The 24,115-nt window shown below is 45.0% G+C and overlaps 1 protein-coding gene across 1 annotated transcript in view; it reads left to right on the top strand.

Annotated features, from left to right (window-relative positions):
- IL2RB (interleukin 2 receptor subunit beta) overlaps positions 1-24,115 on the top strand; it is a 53,340-nt gene that overhangs the window by 9,536 nt on the left and 19,689 nt on the right. The window contains exons 2-4 of the mRNA XM_083158029.1: positions 6,222-6,296; positions 15,166-15,283; positions 23,818-23,899. Coding sequence (XP_083014155.1) covers positions 6,239-6,296; positions 15,166-15,283; positions 23,818-23,899 — 258 coding nt within the window. The 5' untranslated portion in view covers positions 6,222-6,238. The remainder of the gene's footprint in view (positions 1-6,221; positions 6,297-15,165; positions 15,284-23,817; positions 23,900-24,115) is intronic.

The raw sequence follows: 24,115 nt of genomic DNA, 5'->3' as shown, positions 1-24,115 counted from the left end.
GCCACCATCCCCCCTTGTATATATATATATATATATATATATATATGAGAAGCATCAGTGTATGTATGTATGAATGAAAGTGGCAGTGTATGTAGTATGCATGAATGAGAACATCAGTGCTTGTATGTATGTATGTATGTATGTATGTATGTACAGTATGTATAATTGAGAGCATCAGTGTATGTATGTATGTATGCATGAATGATAGTGGCAGTGTATGTAGTATGTATGAATTGGCATGTCAATACATTTATATATAAATGGGAGTAGCAGTGTGTGTATGTACAGTATGTATGAAAACATCAGTGCATGTATGTATGTATGTATGTATGTATGAATGAGAGAATCACTGTATGTATGAATCACTGTATGCATTAGTGCATGTACTGTATGTATGTATGTATGTATGTATGTATGTATGTCATAACTCCCAACATGACCCTCTCCAGGAGGGACACACTGCTCTGCTTCTGGACTTTCTTCTTAATTTATGATTGCCATCACCTGTGTTGAGCAGGTTAATTGAAGAGAAAGGTGTTTGAACACAGGTGATGGCAATCATATATTAAGAGGGAAGTGCAGGAGCAGAGTAATGTGTCCCTCCTGGAGAGGGTCATGTTGGGAGGTATGGTATGTATGTATGTATGAGAGCATCAGTGTATGTATGTGTGTATGTATGTATGAATGAGAGCATTAGTGAATGTACTGTATGTATGTATGTATGTATGTATGAGAGCATCAGTGTATGTATGCATGTATGAGAGCGGCATTGTATGTAGTATGTATTGATTGGAGTGTCAGTACATGTACAGTAGAAATAAATGAGAGCGGCAATTTATGTATTATGTATGAATGAGAGCAGCCCTGTATGTGTGTATGTATGAAGAACGGTGTTGTATGTATATGTAAATGAGAGTGACATCGTATGTAGTATGTACGAATGAGAGTGGCAATAAATGAATGTATGATTGGGAGCAGCAATGTAGTTATGTATAAAGGAAAGCGGCCATGTATGGATGAATGAGAGCGGAAGTGTATGTAGTATGTATGTGTGAGAGTGGCAGTACATGTATGTGTGAGAGTGGCAGTACATGTATGTATGAGAGTGGCAGTACATGTATGTATAGGGGAGAGTGGGCAGATATATGAGAGCGACAATGAATGTACAGTATGTAAGTGCAGGTATATATGTGCAGTATGTATGTGAGGGGCACTGAATGTATATATGTGTGAGGCAGTTTACAGATTTGGCCTCATACAGTGTTGCTGGAGCCACACCTCCTATTAAGTGTAAGGGTGGCCCCTTAAAAATTTTGCACTGCGGCCCACAAATTTCGAGTTACACCCCTGCACTTACCTAAGGGTTGTGTTTGTGCTCCTTTGTCCTTTTAGAACAAAGTAGATTAAAAGAAAAGCGGTAACACAGACACAATGGATCCCATTTAACATAATAATAATTATTAATTCATTATAATTTATTGTAATAAAAAATGATGTATTCCTCAAATGTATTAACACAAGTTCTGTAGCCACAGGGGCTCCAATAGCAATTTCACAATACAGCAATACTTACTTTTAAGCCCATTTTCCACTCACACAAAAATCCTGGGTTTTTGCACATGAACGCACATGTACATGGAATTTTTATCAGTTAAAATGGTGACAAGTTGAAAATCCTGGGAAAAGTGACCGGGGATTTTTACCATGGACTTAAGCAGGGTTTTTAATGGAACTTTCCCAGGTAATGAGAAGTGAAAACAGCTCTTACCCGGGATTTTTGGCCATTGTGCAGATGCCTTCAGCTGTCCAGCAGCTCACTGGCTGCCCTCCAGTCTCTAGACACCACCTGGCCAACTGTTGGTTGCCTGTCTTTCCGCGTATGCTGCCCACTGGTCTCCACCTGCTGGCAGCCCATGGGTCCCTGCCTGCTGCCTGCCCACCGGTCCCCACCCACTGCCCTGCCCAGATTTTTCCTTTCGGTTGAAACGGTGTACATACACCTGAGTGAGTAAAACCCGAAAATACAGTGCAGTGGAAACGGGGAATAGAGAGTGGAAAATTCAGTGTATGACCTGGGATATTGGTGTAAATGCAATATTAAATACCTACAGTATGTGGGCTGCTATTCTGATCAGCAATTGGAGAGTGCAGCAGATATTGGAGTTATCCGCTGAAGAACCCCCTATATACATCCTGGTGAGTTAAATAAATATACCCATATTAATAAGAGGTAAGCCTGAGAGATGTAATGGAAAAATTCAGAAATTGATATTTGTTATATACAGTAGTATACTTAAATAGTTGCTAATGGACTATTGACAAACTGAGAAATGTACACATCTATATAATTGTCCAGCGGTTTACACGGTATTGGCTGATCGGCCCAATATCTGTATACTGCTGCCTGCACACAGCGTCCATTCCTACAGCCTGAGGTGCTGGGGACATGGTCAGCAGCTCACAGAGCTGCTAGCCATGCACCCACAGCAGCGAAAACAAGGGCATGGCCTCGCGGGAGGGTCACTATTATAGGCCCAGCCCCTTTCTGATAGGCCACACCCCCAAAATATCAGAGACTTGCCTCCGGCGCGCGGAATGTTCCTCCTCCACATCTTCAAAAGTTGGGATTTATGCAAACAGGAAAGCAACACATATAAGACATTTCTACTGCTTTCTATCTGCAAGCTCCGGAAACTGCTGTCTCCAAAGTGTTCTATATGGATTGTGGCACACTTTGCATAAAGCTTTTCCAGATCTTGCCTGCTTTGTTGTTCTTTAGATAGCATTAGTCCTTTACCTGCAGTGGGACTGACCCACTGGAAAGGGATCTTGTAATCCCTATCCACCGGTCCCAAGGCACAGTGCAGGGTTTCCTGCACTATGCATGTGCAGCTGGAGAGCAGCTCATAGTCAGCAATCCCGTGAGGGGGGCGGGGGGTCTGCACTAAACCTGACACATTAATTGTACACAAAATATGCAGATAGGGTGCACTTCCCTGCTAATTGGAACCATTTTCCCCACCTTTAATGGTCATGTTCAATTAACAGGTTGAGTTCTGCGGTCTGCTCCTGTGGATAAAGTGTCTAGAACTGTTTAATGACCCCGCAAGCAGCCCCAGGGCAGCAGTTAATGCTCATTTATACTGTAAAGGTCTGTACTGAATTGCTCAGGGCAATTTACTCAAGGGAACAGACTGTGCAATTCACCCCATTGCTAAAGGATGCTGACCCTGTAGCTGCTTGCAGTCATTAAAGTGACTTACACGTTAAATATTGTAGGGGATATGGACATACACTACTATTGATACCCAAGAGAAGCTTAATCAAGTCTTGAAAATAGCACAGAGTGAAGAAGTTGATGATATCCTGAGAAAATCTCTGAGTTCTAGTGAACTAGTTGCTAGGGACTAAGGAATATGAGTAAGCAGAGAGGTCCTATAAGCCTGTATAACTTTTACCCCTTTTACACCAAAATCTCGGATCCGACCCGGTATTTGGAATACGGTTTCAATCCAGGCTGGATCTGGGATTTTTCCCGTTTACACTGCGATACCGACCCACAATGTAAACTGAGGCGGAGCTTGGAGATGACATCATCTCTATAAACACACTTACGGCTCCTCAGGATTGTTTGGTGTCGGGTCAGCAGTTTGTTATATCTATGGAATGCAGAGGACGCGATCTATGCCGGGGAGGTAGTGAGTAAACTGTAATTTATTTTCTCAAGTACACCATTGATTCTACATGGAGAAGAGGACAGGCCTACGGTGGACCCTATAGGTAAGTATGGATATGTGGGGTGTGTATTAGCTTTCTTTTTCTAGGTGTCAATGTGATTTCTTGGGCTATTGGTTCTTTTGTAGAACTACAAAACCGAGTGGGCTCATTAATTCTCTGTATGCTGGGACTTGTGGTTCACTAAGTCCCTACTTCCAGGAAGTGGGAGGGAGCTTGCTGGGATTTGTAATCCCACAACAGCACCCAATAGTCATTTTTAGTTTTTACACTTTTACTGGAATCAGCCCAGTCTCACCGCCAAGGGGCACTGGGGACAGCCCCTGGCTTCAGCCCAGGCTGGGGTACCCCTGGAGGGGTGGGACCCCTTTATTGGGGGGTCCCCACTCCCCCAGGGACCCGGCCCAGACTGGCCAGCCACGGTGTCCTTGGTTTGGCTTTGAGGACCTTACATGATAAGTGTCCCCCGGCTGTGCATGACACCGCTGGCTGAGCCCAGGTCTGGTTTCCCCTACTCTTTTCATCACCCATATTTTGGGAACCAGGACCGGGCCAAGAGCCTGGTGCTGGTTATAGAAATACAGGGGGACCCCAGCTTATATCCCCCTTTTATTCCTGTAACATGGACCGGCTCAATGAGGTAAGTGTCCTCCTGACCTGTTCATACCCCCATTATCCACGTTGGTGCGGAGTTGATTTTATAAAGTGTGGCGAGCGCAGAGAGCCATCGAGCCCCAAGCCTGGCGAGCGGACACGGAAAACGAGCCTGAAGCGTGGCGAGCGGACATGGATTATTCCACGTCCGCTCGCCACGTTTCGGGCTCGGTGGCACGCTGTGCTCGCCACACTTTATGAAATCAACTCCACGCCGACGTGAATAGTGGGGGTATGAACAGGTCGGGAGTATGTGCACCACGTCCCCTCACAGGGCACACTGCGCTTACCACGCTTCAGGCTGAAGTGGATAGGGGTGTGCTAAATCGCATTGCAGATTTGCATACAATTTACGTACGATCTGCTGGAAAGTGCCCCCGTGAAACTACACAAGTACCATATAATTTTATATATTTTTAACACTGAGAAGCATTGCACGGATCTAACTCATCCGTACGATGCTAGTGGCTTGTATGTATTTGGCTGCCGTAAATCTGGAAGCCAAATATTAATTACTTTGTCACCGGAAAATACCAATCAGGAGAACACTGCAGCTTAGTGAATATGTTGTATTTTCCATTCATATTTCAGACGATTATGGCTGATTCCGGTCTTACCCGTTTGTACTGTGGAACGTCTGTAATCCGCAATCTTATTAAATTTCTCCCTAAGTGTAATTTTCCTTAGAAGGCACAATACTCCGTATGTCAACTGTACATACATTTATTTGGGACTCAGTTACATTTGGTTGTAAGCCATTGTTCTCACACACCCTCAGATGTAGCAGTGCACCTCTGAGCTTAAAGGTGTTACTTTCACAATCTCCCTGAAATACTTATGTAAAAGTAGGCAAGTGTGGGCAGAATTGGACTATTCATCCGATTATGGCGAGAAATTGGATGAAAAGTGACCAAATCGGATTTGTTTGACTTTAAGTCTGATGCACCTGCTGCACGATAGATTTATCGCATCTCGACAGGCTTGGCTGCGATTGCACAAGATACATTGTGCAAGGGGGGATTGCAGGTGACTTCTCCCCTCGGTAACTTCTCCCCCAGGCATGCCACTGAATGGTAGGTATGTGCCAGTGGTGCATCCAGTTGTGCACCATCTGGCAGCAATAACCACAACTCCACCCCCCCCCCCCCCCCCCCTTTGTCGCTTGGCCACTCCACCTGCCACTTCCTCCCCACTGCCGATGCCGGGCTCCTGAGGACGCCTGAGTGGCCGAACATGGCCGAGCGCATGAAGGACCTTTATTAACAGGAGAGGCTCAGAAGAGCAGCGGCAGCTGGGAGTCCGGGAGATTAGTACTATTTCAGGGAGTCTCCTGCAGAATGCAGGAGATTAGGCAACTACAGTATGCTTTATGGTACTAGCTGGATTCTTTCCAAGGGTTTTAATAATTTAATACATTTACATATCTAGCACAGCAATCCTCTATATTGTGTTATTTAGATTTAATATACATTTTACTTTGCAGAGATGTTTTATATCTTACTATTAGATTATTTTTTATTAACTTGTTGTTTTTTTAATAACCCCAGGTTCCCCTCATGGTAATGTATTAGGAGAATGGTTGAAGTCACACTTATGGGAAGGTGAACTGTCAGTTAAATACTGTAAGTATCTACTGTATATGAGATGTTGATGTGAGTCATATTGAAATTGCACATTTCCATGACAGAGAGAGATATGAATTGTAAGGAAGTACCTGTATGGCGTGTGCTTCCAGTAACATGATATGCCGTCTCCCCTGTGTAATGCACATCTCTCGCTGGGTCCTCCTTATGGCTTTCTATTTACTTTCTTGATCTCTGCACTTTTGACAGAATCCAGGATTTTCAGAATGTCAGTCCCCAGCCACATCTGGATCTGTCTTCTCACTCTTCTGGAGCTGACACTGGGTAAATAATGGCTTTTTTCTAACCAGGATAAAATATTGCTTATTGAACAAAAAATGTAGAAATAACTTATTTAAATGCACAAACACAAATATAAAGAAATACAATTGACAAATCTCCTATTTTATGGTGGATGATTGATTCTTATTAAAGTTTGTGAATGTGAAGGTAATGCTTAACAAAAGCCAGACACCAGTAAATGAGGGTACTCCGGGAGGTAGCCAGTACCTCCCCATGTCTAATCTATGTAGTTGAGAAATGAGGGTAAGTAGAAAATACAAAGACTGCATTTTGAGGGGATTATTTACTAAGATGGGAGTTCTATTGAAGATGGGATGTTTCTAATGGCAACCAATCAGATTCTACTTCTTATTTATTTAGCAGCTTCTAGAAGATAATATTTATAGAATCTTATTGGTTCCCAATAGCAACATCCCATCGCCAATAGAACTCCCATCTTAGTAAATAAAGACCATAAAGATATCATTTTATCTAAAGCTGGCCATACATCAAGAAGAAAGGCCTTCTGTATAGAATAAGATTAAATTAAATTAGTCCCTTTTGCAGTAAGCTTTTATCATATCTGCTATGCACAGGGGGATGTATTAAATTAATAGAAAGGGTGATTCCCCCTCTGGGGGTCTTAAATGAACAGTATGCACCCAGTATAGCCTATGGCTCTAAAGTCTGGGGATCGTTATGGAGGCTGATGTATTTTATTCGAATCTTGTGTTGGGTAATTTAAGGGGTATATTCCCTGTTTGTGATAAAGGATTCAGAATAATTTTTATGGGGGAAAAATTCCCTCGGTGGAGGAGACTGCTATTATATCAAAGTACCTGATATTGATAATTGGGGTCTGGCTGCGGCAAATAGATGTTTGTGATAGCAGGGTCTGGCTGCAGTACAGAGGTAGCAAGGGAAATTTGTATCATGCACAGGACAAGACAAACATAGAACAAAATAATTAATGAATAACCAACGTAACTTAATTTTGTATCAATCATATACGATCAGGGGCGTAACTATAGCACCGCAGCCCCCGCCACCGCGGGGGGGGGGGGTGCTGTGCATGTGGGGGCGCCGGGGGCTGCGGTGCTATAGTTACCCCCCAATCCCCCGCAGACTTACCTATTGCACTGGTCCCGGCGGCTCCGTTCTTCTGCTGAGGAACACCAGAAAATGGCCGCCCCCATATAGCACACAGTTCTCTGAAACTATCTGCTGTATGGGGGCGGCCATTTTCTGGTGGTCCTCAGAAGAACGGAGCTGCCGGGACCAGCGCGATAGGTAAGGGGATTGAGGGGGGGTTTGCATGGGCGGCGGCGGGGCGGCGGGGCAGGGGGGGGAGGGGGTAGGGGTGCTTAGCGGGGGGGGAGGGGGTAGGGGTGCTTAGCGGGGCGGGGGGGAGTGCCCCCCCCCTAACGGCGGGGGCGCGCCCAAAACGTAGCTACGCCACTGTATACGATAGTTACTTAGTGTTGGAGGTGCCCCCAGGAATCAAGTACTCAAATACTTTGAAGAGGGAGAAACAGCCAACCTCTTATACCCCTTTCACATTGCAGCTGTAACACGGTATATTGCCGTTTTTTTTAGTGCTTTAAAACGGTTCCAGCTGCAATGTGAAAGCTACATTGTCAATTTACCGGTTACAGAAAACCAGTATTTTGACACGTGTTAAAAGCAGGATCCTACACGTTTCTGAGCCGTTTTCCCTGCAGTCTGAAAAGCTCAGAAACGGTATTTGCTACAAATGATAACCACACTTGATCCCCGCCCACAAGCAGGAAAAAAATATTTAAAATGACATTGTATGGCTTTCTATGGGTGAAATGGGTTGAATCTGAAAGGTACAAAACGGTATTTAAACTGCAATATACCTTTACATCATGCAATATGAAAGGGGTTTAACTGGCTTTTGACCAGTTTTAAGACACGTTTAGAAAATTCGGGTTGAAAGCAGGTTTTTGCAATGTGAAAGCAGTATTAGAGAGTGGGAAGCTGTTCACAAGAGGGATTCCTTGTGGGAGGCACACTTTTCTGTTGTAAGAGATAATGAGTGAGATAAAACGTAGCTTTTAATTCCAATTATTTAAAATAATGGCTCAAAAAAAGGAAAAATGATTTACACATAATAAACTGTCTATAATCAACAAATTTGATAGACAATAAAGGATTGTTGCCACTTAGTGTCAGAATAAATCTATGTCTGAGCAGTGGCAGTTAGTGGTGTTTTTAATTAGTGCATACACTGTTGGTGTATGACCAGTTTATGTCCTTCAATAGGACAACAAATGAAATGTCCAGCTTATTTAACTAATTGTGATTCAGGTTATAATCATGACATTGTTAATATAATTGGGGGGCAATGAATATTTGTGGGGTTGGAAAAACCCTTTTTTTAAGATAATATGGTGCACCAGATATCCTTATAGAGGTGGGAAAAGAGGGAAAGTACAGCGTGTTAAAGTCACTCCTTTCTGCTGCCCAAAGTCATCAAAATAATTTATTTGAGCCGACGGAGAGTGAGAGAAGACGTAGACACACCGACAGAAAAGTAGATGAGTGTTAGGAGGACACTTCTGTAAGTAGAGTTAGGTCAGCCCTGATAAAACAGCATTGCAGGACTGAAATTGGTCTGTATGACCTGCGATAGTAGCAATTACCCGTTGAATGTGTCCCTGCTATTAAGCCCAAAGTGCCTGGAAAGATCACATCAAAACAATCAGTGGTTCAGTCTCTTTAGTCATTGTTACCAATTGGTACTAAAGGGCCAGGCTGATCCATAGGAGGATATCCCTCAGTGCAACTTCTGCCAATATGGCCCTGACAAACAATGACTAAACAGACTGAACCACTGATTGTTTTGATGTGATCTTTCCAGGCACTTTGGGCTTAATAGCAGGGACACATTCAACGGGTAATTGCTACTATCGCAGGTCATACAGACCAATATCAGAACACGGTCTTAAAAAACCTGTTTGGCTGCACAAAAATACACTGCTAAATATAAGTGATTGACGATCTGTGCAATCTGCACCTACACACTGGGGGATCTAAGCGATAGATTGACAGCTTGGGTGACATTCTATGGGATGCGATTTTCGTTATTTTGCGGTAATTAGACCACAAAATGGCGATATCGCATTTTCCCATGAAATCGTTTATTTAATGGGATGCGCACAGGGGCTGAAATCGCATATTATGTGCGTTAAGGTCTGGTGAATAAAAATGCGAGATTAATTCGCATTTTTATCGCATCCAGATGTTTTCGCACAGAAAAGTATACAAGTCGCTTATTTAATGCAATGCGCATTTGCACATCGCATTTTTTAAGTGACTAATTATCGCACTTATTTCAGACCTGGGTCTGTTAGGCGAATTAGCCAGAACCCTGCACAGATCGCAATGTTCCGTGCAGGGTTCTGCTGTAAAAAATAAAAGAAATGGTTAAATACAAAAAAAAACGAGCGCGGGGTCCCCCGCCCGAGTCTAACCAGCCCCGGGCTCACTGAGCCGGTGCTGGTGACATAAAATCAGGGTCCCCGACAAATAGGGGTCCCCTTGATTTTATGAAACCAGCACCGGGCTCAAGGTCCGGCGCTGGTTCCCAAAATACGGGGGACAAAGTGACTAGGGGTCCCCCGTATTTTAAGAACCAGCACCGGACACAACCAGCCAGCAGGGTAATGCCACAGCCGGGGGGAGACTTTTTATACAAGTCCCCCCCGGCCAAAGCATTAACCCCCTGGCTGGTCAGCATGGGCAGGGGTCCTGGGGAAGTGGGGACCCCCCCAATGAAGGGGTCCCCCCCCTCCAGGACTTACCAGGCCATGCTGATAGTCCGGGGCTGTCCTCCATGCCCCTGGGCTGTGGGCATGGAGCTGATGATTTGTGTAAAAAAAAGAATGAAAACTATTGTTTTACACTGGCGAACTATGAGTCCCAGCAAGCCTACCCCGCATGCTGGGACTTGGGGAACCACAAGTCCCAGCATGCGGGGCATTAAAGGGCCCGCTGGCACTTGTAGTTCTGCAGTGTAAAAAATAGTGCACAAAATCACACTGACACCCTGTAAAATAAAACTTTAATACACACAAAACACACACACACTGATACTTACCTACCTTGAGCCCGTAGGTCGGTCCCTGGATCCTGGGTCCGTCCTCCGGGGCTCCAGGGCAGAAGAGTCCGGTTCCGGGGCCTTGGTCCTGGTTCCGGGGCTGGTCCTGGGGTTCCGGGGCTCCTGGCGTGAAGAATCCGGGGTCCGGGATCCGTGGTAGTCCCCAGGGGTACCTAAGGAGGAAAATCCAACTCACCTGCTCCCCGGCGGCGACCTCCGGTGACAGCGCTGCTCCAGACTGGTACCCGGCTTGCAGGAGTTTGTCCGGCGCTGAGATGTTTCCTCCTCGCCGTCTCTGAACAGAATGATTTCTCGGCCAATCAGGAGCCGAGAAAGTCGGCTCCTGATTGGCCAGAAATCATTTTGAATACAGACGCCGACGAAGTAACATCTCAACGCATCCAGAGCAGAGATGTTACTTCGTCGGCGTCTGTATTCAGAATGATTTCTGGCCAATCAGGAGCCGACTTTCTCGGCTCCTGATTGGCTGAAAAATCATTCTGTTCAGAGACGGCGAGGAGGAAACATCTCAGCGCCGGACAAACTCCTGCAAGCCGGGTACCAGTCTGGAGCAGCGCTGTCACCGGAGGTCGCCGCCGGGGAGCAGGTGAGTTGGATTTTCCTCCTTAGGTACCCCTGGGGACTACCACGGATCCCGGACCCCGGATTCTTCACGCCAGGAGCCCCGGAACCCCAGGACCAGCCCCGGAACCAGGACCAAGGCCCCGGAACCGGACTCTTCTGCCCTGGAGCCCCGGAGGACGGACCCAGGATCCAGGGACCGACCTACGGGCTCAAGGTAGGTAAGTATCAGTGTGTGTGTTTTGTGTGTATTAAAGTTTTATTTTACAGGGTGTCAGTGTGATTTTGTGCACTATTTTTTACACTGCAGAACTACAAGTGCCAGCGGGCCCTTTAATGCCCCGCATGCTGGGACTTGTGGTTCCCCAAGTCCCAGCATGCGGGGTAGGCTTGCTGGGACTCATAGTTCGCCAGTGTAAAACAATAGTTTTCATTCTTTTTTTTACACAAATCATCAGCTCCATGCCCACAGCCCAGGGGCATGGAGGACAGCCCCGGACTATCAGCATGGGCTGGTAAGTCCTGGAGGGGGGGGACCCCTTCATTGGGGGGGTCCCCACTTCCCCAGGACCCCTGCCCATGCTGACCAGCCAGGGGGTTAATGCTTTGGCCGGGGGGACTTGTATAAAAAGTCTCCCCCCGGCTGTGGCATTACCCTGCTGGCTGGTTGTGTCCGGTGCTGGTTCTTAAAATACGGGGGACCCCTAGTCACTTTGTCCCCCGTATTTTGGGAACCAGCGCCGGACCTTGAGCCCGGTGCTGGTTTCATAAAATCAAGGGGACCCCTATTTGTCGGGGACCCTGATTTTATGTCACCAGCACCGGCTCAGTGAGCCCGGGGCTGGTTAGACTCGGGCGGGGGACCCCGCGCTCGGTTCTTTTTTTTACAACCTTGCGCTGTCCTGCAAATGTGCGATTTTCAGACATGAAAATCGCACATTTTCAGGACTAAAAACAGCGCACCACTTCACTGCAAATCGCCCCTATTCGCACTTTTCAGCCTCCAATGCGCATCACATTAAATATGCGTATTTAGGCTGAAAAATGCGATTTTAAAATAGGCGATTTGCGGCGATGTGGTGCGCAAATAAAACATGCGCATTTAGCGCATAGCATAGAATGTCACCCGTAGTGTCAATAAAATTGATTGTGTATGTATTATCTCTTGTGCAATGATAACTAATCGTGAGTTTTGATAGTAACATAGAATACGCGCCTGCCGCTTGTGCTCAGGATTGCAACCTGTTTTGGTCACCTAACAGTGACAAAATGTTTAAAATTCTGTGATCTGCTGCAAGGGTCATCTGCCAACACAGATACAGTGTGGGGCACTAGTGACTCACATATACCATTCTGCAAAAGCGTTTCCTGGAATGTGAACTGTCTATAAGATATCATTTTTACCTCATGACACTGAAGCAGAGTCACTATTTGACTGTCTGTTTTGGTGCAATGATAACTGATTGTATTATCTGTGCAATCTGCACATACACACTGGGAAATTTAAGCGATTGATTGACAGATCATGTCAAGATAATTAGCAAGTTATTATGTGATTATCTGTTTTGGTGCATTGATAACCAATTGTGATCTCGGATAGACACAGAATATACACCTGTCACTTATACTTACGATCGCGACCCGCTCTGGTCACCCAACAGTGAAAATTTTTCAAAAATCTGTGGTCTGCCGTAAGGGACATCGGCTAACACAGATACATTGGGTGGCACAAGCAACCCGCATACACTATTGAGCATAGGTGATCCCTGGAATGTGAATTATTTAAAACACATAATTGTTTCCTCAGGACACTAAAGCAATAGACATAACCAGACTTTGGCAACATCGAATAAAACTCTGTTGCAACTTTAATGTAGCAGAATACAAACAGTTTCTGTAATCAGAAGATACACTCTGCTGTTTGACACCTCTGTACTGCAGCCAGACCCTGCTATCACAAACATCTATTTGCTGCAGCCAGACCCCGATTATCAATATCAGATACTTTGATATAATAGCAGTCTCCTCCACCGAGGGAATTTTTCCCCCATAAAAATTATTCTGAATCCTTTATCACAAACAGGGAATATACCCCTTAAATTACCCAACACAGGATTCGAATAAAATACATCAGCCTCCATAACGATCCCCAGACTTTAGAGCCATAGGCTATACTGGGTGCATACTGTTCATTTAAGACCCCAGAGGGGGAATCACCCTTTCTATTAATTTAATACATCCCCCTGTGCATAGCAGATATGATAAAAGCTTACTGCAAAAGGGACTAATTTAATTTAATCTTATCCTATACAGAAGGCCTTTCTGTCCCAATTATCTTAAAGGAAATTATGAATAAAAGTTACGTTTTAAAAACTATCATTTGACATAGTAAGAGTGCCCCACAAAGAGAGTCCTCTTTTCTCCTTTCCACTGCCATTGTACATTCGGACTCAGGGGAGCACCACCAACTCTTCAGAATAGCTGCACCCAATTCGGGAACTATACATTGTTTTTTTGAGACTTGGTTATAGGCCACCCAGGCCGCCCCCCACCACAGGCGAGACTAGATCTCTCTTGATCTCTCTCACCCTAGGTAGGACGAACCTAGTGCGGAATCCAAAAACCACGTTCCTATCCATACATCAGGACGACCAGCATCCAATCCAGATTTCTCTTGAACTCTTGACAGCTTCCCAGGGGTTGGGATCATTTGGTCTACAGCATGATGGTCGACAGTCACTAGGTAGACACCATTAGGTCAACATGGGAAAGGGTCGACATGGGTCTAGGTCGAAAGGACATTAGTTTGACAGGTCATTAGTTCGACAGGTCATTAGTTCGACAATGTCTAGTTCGACAGTGAAAAGGTCGACATGGGGTTTTTCAATGTTTTTTTACCTATATGTCAACACAGTTGACATGGACACAGTTTAAAGTGCACCGCATCCCCTCGCATCGCGAGCACAGCTACACTTGCATCCCCTTCCCATTGTAATCCTACCTAAACACTTCAGGATGTGCACTAGATACATACACAGTGCACAGCAAGCCGAAATCGTGCGTTCGGTCCAGTAAGTCGCCTATTTAATTATAGCGCTTGACCTTTAACACTAGCTTAACCCCTAGAAATAAATCACATGGACACATCTTATCACTAAAATCAAAGACATGGACAACAACAACAAGTTAAAAGGTCATGGATATTTATTAACTAGTATGACCCTATTTGTAAAGGGACGGCTAGAAAAACACTTGGAGACCAGCCTCCGCTCAATGGGTGTTAATAATGGCGGCGACTAGAATGTCCCAACCTAAACATGGGCAATGAAAACCCCATCTATCTAAATGTACAGCCTGCTCTGTGACCATCTCACCGGCCCTTCTATGGCACGGTGAGGACACTTCCATGAAGTGCCCAACGTTCTCCCGCGGAGGCAGGAATCACCAGTAATCCTGTCAACTAGGTTGACAAGCATGGGTCAAGGTCGACATGTGTCTAGGTAGACATGGGTCTAGGTAGACAGGACATTAGATTGACACAAGTATTAGGTCAACATGAGCAAGGTCGACAGTCAAAAGGTCGACATGGGGTTTTTCTCTGTTTTTTTTACCCGAATGTCGACACAGTCGACATGAACATAGTTTGAAGTGTACCGCATCCCTCGCATCGCTCGTTTCACTCGCAATGCTTCGGGCACACTATTTTATTCTCCCACCACGCCCTAGTGGATGGTAGGGCATGAAATACCGCCTGTCAGCACATGTCTGCTCAAAAAACAATGAAAAACCCCATGTCGACATTTTGACTGTCGACCTAGCCCATGTCAACCTAATGCTTGTGTCCGCCTAATGACCTGTCGACCTAGACACATGTCGACCTTGACCCATTTTGACCTAAACCCATGTCGACCTTGCTGCCTGTCCACCTAGTGGTGTCGACCCAATGCTTGTTGACCTAGTTGGTGTAGACCTAATGACCGTATCCCATAATAGGACTCCCATCTTAGTAAATAAACCCCATAGTGCCCTGTCAAGTGACTGGAGAGCCGAGAAAGACCAGGGTCCTCTGTATAAGGGGCAAAACCATAGAACTGAATGAATGTCGACCAAAACGAATTTTATAACTAAATGTAAATTGCAATAATCTTATTTCTTGTATAATTTCAGCACATCTGGACTGTACATACAACTCCTTGGAACTTGTTTCCTGTTCATGGAAAGCGGATAGAAATGTAACATCAGTCCCATGTTACGTATCAGCTATTGTTACCAATGATAAGAATCGGTGAGTCAATCTGCTATGAAAAATGTAAATAAAGGCTAAAGATATAAAGCAAGCATAACAATAATATTTGTACAAAGCGTTCTCCAATGGGTCTCGGAGCACTCTGTGGGGTATATTTACTTAAGTTTGGATTTAGAGAAGTAAAGATCAGATTCTACTTATCATGTTACCTTCTAGAACACAATAGGCAGAAACTGATTGGTTGCTATGGGAAATATCTCCACTTCTATAAACCTCACTTTAGAAAGTATACCCCTACAGTTTCAGATAATATAACGGAAATACATTAAAAACATAAGTAAGCCTTGTTGCCTAAATTGGTTTTGAGCCTGCTCTGAATGGAACCAAAGAGGGTAACTCGCAGACAGCAGGGGGGGTGCAGGTCCGAAGTATTGGAGACTTTTGCTAGTTTTCCTGTCCATAATGATGGAATAGAATATGGTGATGTCAGCTGCCAAAAGTTATTCCCAGAGATGGGCATATTGATACTTCTGAAGGTCAGTAGTCCAATCTTATTTGTAAAGGTCCCCATACAGTTACATGATTTGGGAAGATTCTAAAGGATCGGGCTGAGAAATCAAGTGAAAACTGCTAAAATCGCATGTGTTTGACTTTCCTTCCAATCAGATGCGTGGTGCCATGCACATCTGTGCAGCATCGGAGGTTGGTCCTGCCTGCACATCCGACTTCTGACTTGGACCCTCTCCCGGAGGTGGGGAGCAGGGTAGCAAGCTATATATGGCATGCAACTGGACTGCATGCAATATTTTACATGCGATCCTGGGGGTGGCTCAAGGTGGATTAGATGGCCATAGACTTTTGCGAGAAGTCGCAGTAGTGTAATACCACCTTAAGAGATATGTACCCCTGTAACTTGGGAGTAGTGGGATGACTCATGGAGCAGCCAGGTTGTCACACCACCTGCAATTAATTACTGGTACTTCTAAAGTAGTTTATTCGTGAGGATACAAAATAAACAATTATTTATTAAATGTGTAATAGCTGTCATCAGACTTTGATTCTTATCATTTAAAAACTGTATTTAATGGTAGACTACATCTGTAACAGGATCATCTGGTACTACAACTTTTTTTTTTACATGATCGGTATCTGTTGCTCTTTTTAAAACTTCAAAAAGGTAATTGGATTAAGAATATCGGGGTCTATGTACTAAGCCTTGGAGAGACATGCAGTGGAGAGAGATAAAGTACCAGCCAACTGCCATTTTTGCAAAAGCAGCCTGTACCACTGCAGTTAGGAGGTGATTGGCTGTTTGGCTTGGCTGTCCATTGTATCGCTCTCTCCAAGGCTTAGTACATAGACCCCACAGAGGGGTGTAATCACAATATTCCCAAATCAGTTTACCAAAAGCCGCACCTTGAATATTTATTCTGCTCTGATCCTGCTTCCTCCACTCCGGCTCTAAGTCTGTGACTTTCTATTTGCCACTGTTCCCCTCCTCCACGCATATTAATACTCCCAATATTCCATGCACTCCTGTGCTGACAGGACTCCGTGGGTGTCTGGATCACATTCTAAATCAGCACCCCCTACACCAGCGTTTCCTAAACTCTGCCACTACAGTTCAGATGTTAAGGATATCCATGCTTGAGTACAGGTGAGTTAATTAATACTTCAGTCAATTTTATGTAGCTGTCTGGATTCAAGCATGGATACTGTTAAAACCACAACTGTAATGGTGGAATTTGAGAAATTCTTCTGAACACAATAGGTATCGGATTACATGTACAATAAACTTCTGCAAATATTCAGTGGAGAGTGGGAGAATATTACAAAGGAATAGGATACATTATCACTGCAGTTATCTAAGATGGGGGCAGGTAGTGCCATAGGAAGGAGAATTTGTACCAATGGAATGTTTGGTTCAAGTTTAGTACCAGCCCTCATCTGCATAATCCATGTCCTCAGCTCACGCAAAACTCAGCCTGATCCACCGCTTGTTGACAAAGATGCAAAACCAATTCCTTGTTAGCATTGTACAGTCTGCGAAGTTTGAAAGTCATTCAAAAGTAGGACATTGGGACACAGAGCAGATTTCCTCACCAAGGTCCAATCAGATGACCTCTAACACCTTCTTTATAGAATGGCCCAATCCTCTAAAACTATAGGGAAACATCCCCCTATTTCACATCCACAAACTAACTTAGTGGTCCTACTAACAAATTAGAGCTGTGATGCTGATGAGTCCTACTAACAGATTAGAGCTGTGATGAGTTCTACTAAGAGATTTGAGCTGTGATGCTGATGAGTCCTACTAACAGATTTGAGCTGTGATGCTGATGAGTCCTACTACTGGATTAGAGCTGTGATGCCTGATGAGTCCTACTAACAGTTTAGATCTTTGATGCTTGATGAGTCCTACTAACAGATTTGAGCTGTGATGCTGATATATTAGAGCTGTGATGCCTGATGAGTCCTACTAACCGATTTGATCTGTGATGCTGATAGATTAGAGCTGTGATGCCTGATGAGTCCTACTAACAGTTTAGAGCCCTCATCACTGCCAGAAGGTGCTGTCAAAAGAAATACAATTTAGCTATGACTTACCAAATAATGACTACATTAATAGCCAGTGTGAGCAATACGGTATATTCACAGCTTTAAGCAGCATCATCCTAGCACACACACTATGGCGGAATATGATAGACTCCAACTTTGCAAAAGTGCCAATATTTTCTGCAATATTTTCATAAGATTTAAAGTGAAAACTTTCTAAATACTAAATCAGACTGATTTAATACAAATTATTGCAACACACATATAAAGCATTGGTGAGACCTCACCTAGAGTACGGAGTACAGTTCTGGGCCCCACACTATAAAAAGGACATCATAGAATTAGAAAAAGTCCAAAGGCGAGCAACAAAGCTTATTAGGGGAATGGAGAATTTAAGCTACGGGGAGAGATTAAGCAATTTGGGACTATTTACATTAGAAAAGAGACGTTTAAGGGGGGACATGCTCAACATGTACAAGTATATCAAGGGCCAATATAAGGAACTGTCACACACCCTATTTTCTACTAGAAAGGAATCTAGGACGCGAGGGCATGAGTATAGATTAGAAGAAAAAAGATTTCATTCAGCTAGTAGAAAGAATTTCTTTACGGTCAGAACAGTCAAACTCTGGAACTCTCTTCCCAGAGAGGTGGTAACGGCTGGCTCATTAAATGCGTTCAAGGCAAAGTTGGACAAACATTTACTGGAGAAAAACATCCATGGGTACAAATAAGAAATATAATTTGTCTGTAAAATACCAGAACCTACCAAATCAGCAATGGATATCTATACCAGGTTGAACTAGATGGGACGCAAGTCTTTTTTCAGCCTTACCTACTATGTAACTATGTAACACCAGCAAAATCTGTAGTACACAAATATAGACCTTATAAGGTTTTCCCACAATGCATTGCTCAGTAACAGTGTCATACCATTGCGTTCAGGGAAAAGGATGGCGTTTTGGGCGAGATGTATCAAATGGAAAATGCGGTAAAACCCCGGTTTTACCGCATTTTACAATGTATAAAAAATGATAGCGCAGTGTAGGGTATCGCCACCTTTGGGTGGCGATACCCTATAGAAGCCTATGGGCTTCTTTTGGCCACCCGCCGACGCAAACCCGCCGCCTCGCCGACCCCCCCTCTCGCTTACCTTCCTGAAGGGTCCTCCTGGACCCTGGAAGGTAAACCCCTCCTCCCCCTAGTGACGCAGCCGGACATCCTTCCGGCTGCAGGGGGGAGGAGGAGGCGCCGGGGACAGCTTGCTTAGCTGTCCCCGGCGTAAGGGATGCAGGAGCCGGCTGGGAGGTGACGGAGACCCCCCGCACACCACATTCCAGGTATCGCGGGGGGCCTCCGTCACCGCATCGCGATGCCAGCTGCATATGTTAGTACATATGCGGCGGCATCGTGGCGGGGGGGCCACAAAGGGCGTCGATGTATTTTAATACATCCCGCCCATAGTGAGATATTAGATCAATACTTGCAGATTGTTCAATCCTAGTCATCTTCTTACAGTTGTCATTCATGTACTACAGCACTTATCCTATGGAACATCAACTCATGCAGCTCTTACCAAACAAAACTAGTTCACATTATTTCTGTTTTATTTGTGTTTTAGAGATGAGCTAATGGAAGGCATTATGAAGGACAATAAAGGCTTACCTTGTACAGTGTATGGCTCAGCTTCTATGAGAGGCTCACTAATGGACATGTTGCCAATGGAAAACAGAAACACCAAGGGGGTTATTCTGGTTCACTCCTTCTGACAATTCCTTCTTAGATGAACAAAACCATGGCCCTTATTCTGATCGGTGCGGCCGGAGCCGATTATGCGGCCAGGACCGTGCGTGCGAAACCCCGCCTTCCATACGGCTCGCCAACTCCGTCCGTATGCGGTAAGAAGCTGGCCGAACGGACCGCACGTGTATTTTACACGGAATACGCCTCCTCCATCTAAGGGAACCTCCCCCATCATTCGATGGTCGCAGACCATCAAATGCAGGACCGAGTGCTCCACCAGCTCCCGCAACCTCAGACCACACGGACATTTTTCCGTGCATAAGCAGGGATCTGGGCGGGCAGCTGACATCCGGCGATGTCATATGTCCGCCCCCTACACGTGCGTCACGACTGCATTACCATACGTACGCCCAGCGTTTTCATGGGCACTCCCATGAAACGCGGGGCGTATGCATATGGTAATGAGCCCAAATAGCCCTTCACGCCCCTCTCCACCCCCTGTTCGGAGTGTTCACATATCATGCGGGATTCGGCCGTACGCCCCGCTCGCACATGCGCAGAGACGCCTCTGCACATGCGCAGACACAAAACATCGGCGGCCCGAACGCACGCGGATATATCCGCACCGATCAGAATAAGGGCCCATGTGCACTGCAGGGGGGCAGATGTAAAATGTGCAGAGAGAATTGGTGAATATTTTTGTTTCTGTGCAGGGTAAATACTGACTGCTTTATTTTTACACTGCAATATAGATCTCACTTTGAAGTAAAACCCCACCCAAATCGAACTCTCTCTGCACAAGTAACATCTGCCCCACCTGCAGAGCACATGTTTTTTTCCATCTAAGAAGGAATTTGCCAGAAGGAGTGAACCAGAATAACCCACCAAGTCTTTGTATACAGGTACATAGATTTATAGACTCTATACTACTCTATGAAATAATAACCATAATAAAGAAAGGTCTAAATAAAACAGCACTGCTCCATGTTACAATGTAAACTCAAACAAGCAAATAAATCTTTTACATATAGGTCCTGATGAAAATAAAATATGTGATGCTATAGAAAAACATAAATACAGTACATACTGTGCAAGAATTCCCTTGTGTAAGAGTCTCATAGGAAATAATTTGTGTTACACAATCTCTTTACATAACTGCCCTCAGGTGTACAATGCATCACCATGGTTACCAGTAATCAGTACATTTATTGACAGTCTGTAAGAAATAAATGACAATGGGCGACAATGATAAGTGTCACCTAGCATTAACCACACCAGTGGCTTGATCATTCTGCCCAGCTTGGCTACTGACCAAATGGGTACATTATGGGGGTTATTCACATTGATTCGCATCCTCCGTGAGCTGACACCGGGGACCGATGGCGTGCATCTGCACATGCGCAGACGCGTTTCTGTGCAGACGCGGATGCATGATGCACGCACCCAACATAGTGGGCGGGGGGCGGAGAGGGACGTGGGGTGCCGGCCTGGCTTACTACCATATGGGAACGCCCAGCATTTCATGAACGTTCCCATGAGAACGCTGGGCGTTCTCATGATAATGGGGCCATGATGCGGGCAGGGCAGCCAAGAGGTATGCTGGGCCCCAGTAAAACTTGTGGGGCGTGGGCTAATTGCAGGAGAAGTGGCCACCTCCCGCAATTAGGCCACGCCCCCAAACTGCTTAGAGGGGGGGTGGTGAAAAAAAAACTCTAAAATGGAGGGGGTTATTGCCCCCCCCCCCCCCCCCTCAACAGCAGCACACACACACATCTCCAGCATGCTGTTAGGTGTGTTCTGCTGCTGCTATCTGGGAGAAACAGAGGGAGAAGGGGAGGAATCAGATAAGGGCCCCCGCCGGGCCCCTCCAGCAAGCCTGGGCCCGGGTAATTAATACCTGCTCCCCCCCTCTCTCGGCAGCCCTGGGTGCGGGGGAGGGGCGGGCTACTGACATCACCAGATTTTCTCCACATTCAAGTTTGTATGACATTTTACAGCTGTGAACAGTGTCGTATTAGGGCATGAAGGCCCACTGGGGAATGCAGTTATAGGAGCTCACTTTAGGGGTGTGGCCAGTCTCCAGATGGGGTGTGGCAGCTGCCACAGAAGTTTGGCTAACCATTAGGGCAGTCTCCTTGCGGCGCAGCGAGTCCAGCTGAATGGTACCCACTGCGCTGTTATGTGTGATCCGGCCCTTATAAGTGTAGTGTAGTAAATACTGACAGTTCATACATGAAGATATATCAGATAAATCAGTACACTGTAGACGATAAACAGCAGTCCTGTGTGGTAACGTAACATATGTATAATGTGTAATTCATGTGCACAGTCTATAACCTGATCCCTATATTTGGAGGTGGGCCCCAAGGCAGTGGGGCCCACCCTGGGTTTCCCCTGTAAGCCTGTGGGCCGTTCCGACGCTGGTTGTGAAGTGGCTGTGTAATTCTGTGTAATTAAAATTGTGTTGCAGCAGGTAGCAAATGTAGGAGACAGACTACTGTAATGTTTGCATTAGCAAGTATCTGAGCACTGGTCAGAGGACGCTCCATCCTGACCATTGGCCACAATGGTGTTAGGCACTGGTCAGTCTCAGTAAGCTGAAGCTTTACCAGGCTGTCCATAAGATACCTGGGTCCAGGAAGTCTGCGTCCGACCATTGGGTGTGCGTACAAATATGAATTGGGCCCTTACTGTAATAAAACACTCAGCATCCATAAAGCTAGACACTGGTAATACTAATTGTGGAATTAGCCTTTAATGGCAAACATAGTCTAAAAGTGAAACTATTTTGACTTTTATATATATATATATATATATATATATATATATATATATATATATATATATATATATATATATATATATATATATATATATAACCATCTCCATTTGTGGCACTAAGATTACAAGTATTGTATTGTTTGATAGACAACTCCTGTACCATCAAGTAATGAATGTGTTATTGTTTAATAGAACATGATGTAATACTGGATGATCCCCTGAGAGTGTATAACTGAATAGCTAATTGTAAGGAACTGTCACTGCATATGTTATTTTATTTAATTACATGGATGACCGGGTGCTTTGCTTGTGAATAAAAATCGTTTCCTATATTTTCTAGATCACTTGCAACTTAGGCTCACAAGTTGAGTCACAACTTCAGTCAGTGGATTTTTGCGAAATATTTCATCTGAAAATCCCTTAAATTTACAAAGATGAAGTAAAGGTTTTACTTAAATCTACTTAAGGTGCACACACACGGAACGATGCCAGAAATTATCCGACACCATTCCCGAGTGTATGGGCTGCAGCACATAGAAGCCAAATTGGGTTGCACGGCAAGGCAGGGAGTGACTTGTACAGGAAGTCAGCTCTCTGCCTATAGCAGACCGGACTCTTTTACTGCGGGTGACTGGCAGGTCAGACTTCCAATAGGACGTCACAGCCAGTTACAGTGTAGCCAGTGCATTCACCCAGACTGCAACTGGCTTCACTAAGACACACTGCACCATTATAGGTAAGCGACTGGCACTAATGTAATTCAGGAATGAAAAGCCCTGTTTCCAGCAAAATATGGCTTTTCACTGTAGCCACTTACAGCAGGAAGCCAGCCGACTCTAAGCCATTGTAACTTATCATGGGCCTTAGAAAATAGTGAGCTGAAATACGCATTACCTGGAAATAAGTGGCAGCAGTTACTGGGTTATGACTTTATAGCCTGCACCACCCCTACCCACCCTTAACCTTTCTACCAGCCTCTATCCAGTATTGTAACCTGCAGTAAGGAACAGAGGGGCAGTGAAGTGATAAAGAGGCACCAGCCAATTACAGATGGAGCCAGCCTCAGCCAGCCCACCAACACGACATATCCATAGCACTGGCAGGTGCTGGCGGAGGCTGGCGGGACTTGGCCAGTGGATGGGGACGTCTGAGAATGGGGTGCGAGAGCATCTCATGTGCACGTTCCCCATTATGGTGGACTTGGCGGAGGCGGCGCAGGCTGGCGGGGGACAGCAGATGGTGATCAGATCACCAGGTGCCACTCTAATGAGAACGGCTCCATCTGTACGCCCTTAATGTCATTGTTTAAACCTATCCTGTAACTTAACAGTTAACAGGAGCTGAAAGGGTGGTGCTTTATCACTGCCCACTTCATCACTTCACTAGGCTTAATAAATCTGCCAGACAAAGCATTAAACCGGTTATAGTTATTTGTTGCATGATGTACTGCACACACATGTAAGCTGAATCTTTTCATTGTCTTTCTTTTACAGAGTTATAAAAGGCTCCTGTTCCCTCCCCACTTATGTTCATATTAGAAGTTGTGCACTAAATATGACATCTAATAATAAATATGTGAGTATGATGCTTATTTCTGTCATTCACACATAATATTTGGGGGTTACTATGGAATGAGGTAACTTATAAGCAACAAGAAATTTTCACATACACTATGAAACATTTCCCATTTTTCCAGTTTTGGTTTAATTTTTTGCAGTTTAGCCACTTGCCTGGCGTGGTCGCATCAGATGGCTCTATGCTGACGGCAACAGCGCTGTAAAATGGCCATAA

The sequence above is a fragment of the Crinia signifera genome, chromosome 8 (assembly GCF_055691185.1).
Source record: "Crinia signifera chromosome 8, ASM5569118v1, whole genome shotgun sequence".
NCBI classification, from domain to species: domain Eukaryota; kingdom Metazoa; phylum Chordata; class Amphibia; order Anura; family Myobatrachidae; genus Crinia; species Crinia signifera.
This window is presented reverse-complemented; position numbering and strand designations above follow the sequence as displayed.